This window comes from Lathyrus oleraceus, chromosome 2, assembly GCF_024323335.1.
Source record: "Lathyrus oleraceus cultivar Zhongwan6 chromosome 2, CAAS_Psat_ZW6_1.0, whole genome shotgun sequence".
NCBI classification, from domain to species: Eukaryota; Viridiplantae; Streptophyta; class Magnoliopsida; order Fabales; family Fabaceae; genus Lathyrus; species Lathyrus oleraceus.
In genome coordinates this window covers 302,233,266-302,236,968 of record NC_066580.1, presented here as the reverse complement: position 1 = coordinate 302,236,968, position 3,703 = coordinate 302,233,266, and the positions used below count along the sequence as shown (strand labels likewise).

At 33.3% G+C, this 3,703-nt stretch overlaps 1 protein-coding gene across 1 annotated transcript; it reads left to right on the top strand.

Annotated features, from left to right (window-relative positions):
- On the top strand, window positions 1-1,265 carry LOC127122977 (indole-3-acetic acid-amido synthetase GH3.6). Its single transcript, XM_051053249.1, has 2 exons — window positions 1-17; window positions 332-1,265. Exons 1-2 carry the CDS (start codon window positions 1-3, stop codon window positions 1,263-1,265), a joined length of 951 nt encoding a protein of 316 aa, XP_050909206.1.
- Window positions 1,266-3,703: the final 2,438 nt, after the last annotated feature.

The following is a 3,703-nucleotide window of genomic DNA, read 5'->3' as shown; positions in this document are numbered from 1 at the left end:
ATGTATATCATTAGAAGGTAACTTCCTAATAATCGAAACATGTGTTTGGCTCCTACACCAATACACTTTCCCTTTCCTATACCAAAACATCATCTATGTCCATGTCAACAATATCAGAAAAACAACATTTGCCTAATTATTATGTACAGTGAGCCTAACTACTTTTAATTAAAAAAATTTAAAAGATGGAGTCTAATTTAAAAGATGTCACCACAGTTCTTTAAAAGATGGAGTCTATTTTTTCATTTGGAATTTTATTCTTGTTTTAGTTGAAAAACTCAATCCTATTAATATTAATTGGCTTGTTTTGGTTTCTTTTTGGGTATTTCAGCTCAGGAACATCTGGTGGTGAGAGAAAGATGATGCCAGCAATTGAAGAAGATTTTGGAAGAAGATATTTGATATTTAGACTATTAATGCCAATAATGAATCAATTTGTTCCTGACCTAGATAAAGGAAAAGGAATGTACCTAATGTTTACAAGAAATGAATCTAAAACACCAGGAGGCATTAAAACTAGTGCAGCCCTCACAAGATTTTACAAAAGTTCTCATTTTTTAAACAGATCTTACAATCCATTCACAAGTCCAAATGAAACTGTTCTCTGTCTTGACTCATACCAAAGTATGTATTCACAACTTCTATGTGGTCTTTGTCAAAACAACGAGGTCCTTCGTGTCGGTGCTGTTTTCGCTACAAGTCTCATTCACGCTGTTCGGTTCCTCGAGAAAAATTGGTCACTTCTCTGCGATGATATAAGAACAGGAACAATTAATCCTCTCATCACTGACATTTCAGTGAGAGAGGCTGTTATGAAAATTCTTAAATCTGACAAAAATCTTGTTGATTTTATTCAGAGTGAGTGTAGCAAGGGTTCTTGGCAAGGTATTATTACTAGGTTGTGGCCTAATACTAAGTATGTTGATGTTACTGTGACAGGATCAATGTCACAGTATATTCCTACTTTGGATTACTATTGTAATGGTCTTCCACTTGTATCTAACATTTATGCTGCTAGTGAAGGTTTCTTCGGTGTTAACCTTAATCCTCTTTGTAAACCATGTCATGTGTCTTATACCCTTATCCCTACCATGTGCTACTATGAGTTCTTACCTGTTAATAGAAGTAATGATCCTGTGAATGAGAAAGAACAACAAGAGTTGGTGGATCTTGTTGATGTCAAGCTTGATCAAGAATATGAGCTTGTTGTTACCACTTATTGTAACAATGGAGGCCAAACTCAAAAAGTGGTTCTCACCGACTAATTGTAAGATGTACTTATTTGGAAGATTAACTGGACTGGCCATAAGCCACAAAGTTATGAGAGAGTGAGGTTATAGTCATTTTTCAATTCTGTTTTCCTAACTAATTAACTCTCACAATTTTCACTTAACCGAAATTTAACAAACATTAACAGTCATAACAGAATTCAAAACAACCTACTAACTGATAGCAGACTTAACTCAAGTAAGAAATCTAACAGAAACTTAACTCCATCCTAACAGAAATTCAGTAATCACCAAACAGTTCGCTAATAGCAGTCCACAATAAAAGCATATCATGGTTTCATTTAAGTCATAACAACTCAACATTAACATTAACAGAAGCAAACTATTAGACTTTCAACAATAGTTCACAGCTGACATTACTAATAAGTAATAACACATTCAACTAATTAATTTCCTAACACTTAATTAGCTAAGAAGTTCATAACAGAAACTGTGCAGCAATTTTGTTTCTGTTAGAGGTTATTAGTTAGTTAGGATCTGTTATGAGAAGTTATAAAATCTGTTAGAGGTGGATTTGGTGAGTGAAATGTTTAACTCAAATTCTGTTTTGAAATTAAATTCCATTGTAAATTCAGTTAGTTTAGAAATTCAAAAGTTAGTTGAATCGAAATTGAGATTTAAGTGGAATGTAACTGAAATGAAAATTGTAAAATTTTCCCTCCTTGTTTTATGTGAATGTTAATGTAAATATCTCATCAAGCATGTTTATACTCTAAATTCTAAGCCGTAATGATCTAATGACTGAAAAATGGCATATCAAATAAAATGTCTAAAAGGCACTGAGCACAGGCCATAGGGCACTAAAAATGACATGACTCAACAAAATGAAAGCTAAAACCAATGCAGAGAATCAACTCCAACAAGGGATGCGTACTGTTCCTGACAAACTCAAAGATCGCAATTCTTAAACAAAATATATGACCAAAACCAAAGCATAATACATAATTTAAATAAACAATCACTTGGAATATATATGATAACAGCTTTAAATTGTTTGTAATCATACCTCTGTCCTATAGCGTGTATCAGCTGGTGGAATCTTTAGTCTTGCCTTCCAATCTTGTGAACTAACATACAAAATCAATTGAGAATAAAATTAAAAGACATTCTTTTCTTAGGGAAAAACAATCACATTAGCTTTATCTGGCAGTAGAATAATTGAATTTTACAAGCTATTTTCAAACCTTTCATAAACACATGATAGAGCAAACATCAACCAATATCATATTAGATTTGCAATAGCAAGGCATTAGAAATCATTGTAAACATCATCAAATCAACTTTACATTAGAGCACTATACAGAAATTAATGCAATTCTGGTTATGTTGGACAGAGATAAAACACTCAGAACCTAGAACTTCATAAAACACTATCAAACATTCAGGTTCCCTGCTCAAATTTGAGTTTCAGCGATCATTTACAGACCATGATAATAACTTTCAAAATCATATAAAGCTCTTGATTAAATGAAAAAAAAATCTAATTTGATTCTTCACTAGATAGAAAAAGAAAATAAAACCAATTTACTACATAAGACAGGAAAATTAAGCAAACCACAGTGGAAGGAGACAGATTGCTATCAACAGTTAAGAAAAGAGTTGGCGAGCTAAAATAATCAAGCTATCAAAGTTACACAAACCATATCAACGAACAAACATTAACAGCAAATACCCTTTATAAGAGGAGAGGATTCCCTCCTACAGCAAGATATCACCGAATAGACAGCCTGGGCAAACAACCACGCACACAAATGTATAAACATCGAAAAGGATTCACGGATTAGGGATTCACCGAATATGCATTACCTTTGATGATTCAGAAACCCTTTAACGAGGGATTTTGAATTAGGGATTCTTCAATGGATTCACGGATTAGGGATTCACGAATCGGTTCACGAAATGGGAAAAAAACGGATTCGAATTAGGGTTTTCGTGTTGTGAAATGAAATGGAGGGAGAGTGAAAAATGACGAGGGAAAAGGAAAGAGGGAAATAAGCTGTCGCGCAATTTTTGGTCAGAAATAGAAAATTCCTTAGCGTCCGCCAAGCGGACTCTACTTAATAAATAAAATACTTAAACCTTAAATATATATACATATTATAGATAAATAAATGGAAAAATTATATGTTATAATAATAGCGTCGGCTAAGCGGACTCTAAGTAAATAAATACTAATTAAAAAATAATGCTACTAGATAGAGTCGGTCACACCGACTCTAAATAAATTAATCAAACATTCTTCAAAGGTAACATAACAAGTAGTGTCGGTTTTGCCGACACTGATAAAAAAAATAACTTGTCTTAAATGATGTACGTAGATAGAGTCCGTTAGTGTAGGCTTAGCCGACACTAATAGTGTCCGTGTCGGTGGCCGACTCTAAACTAGGAGGCTAAAATGACTTATTCTAGTAGTG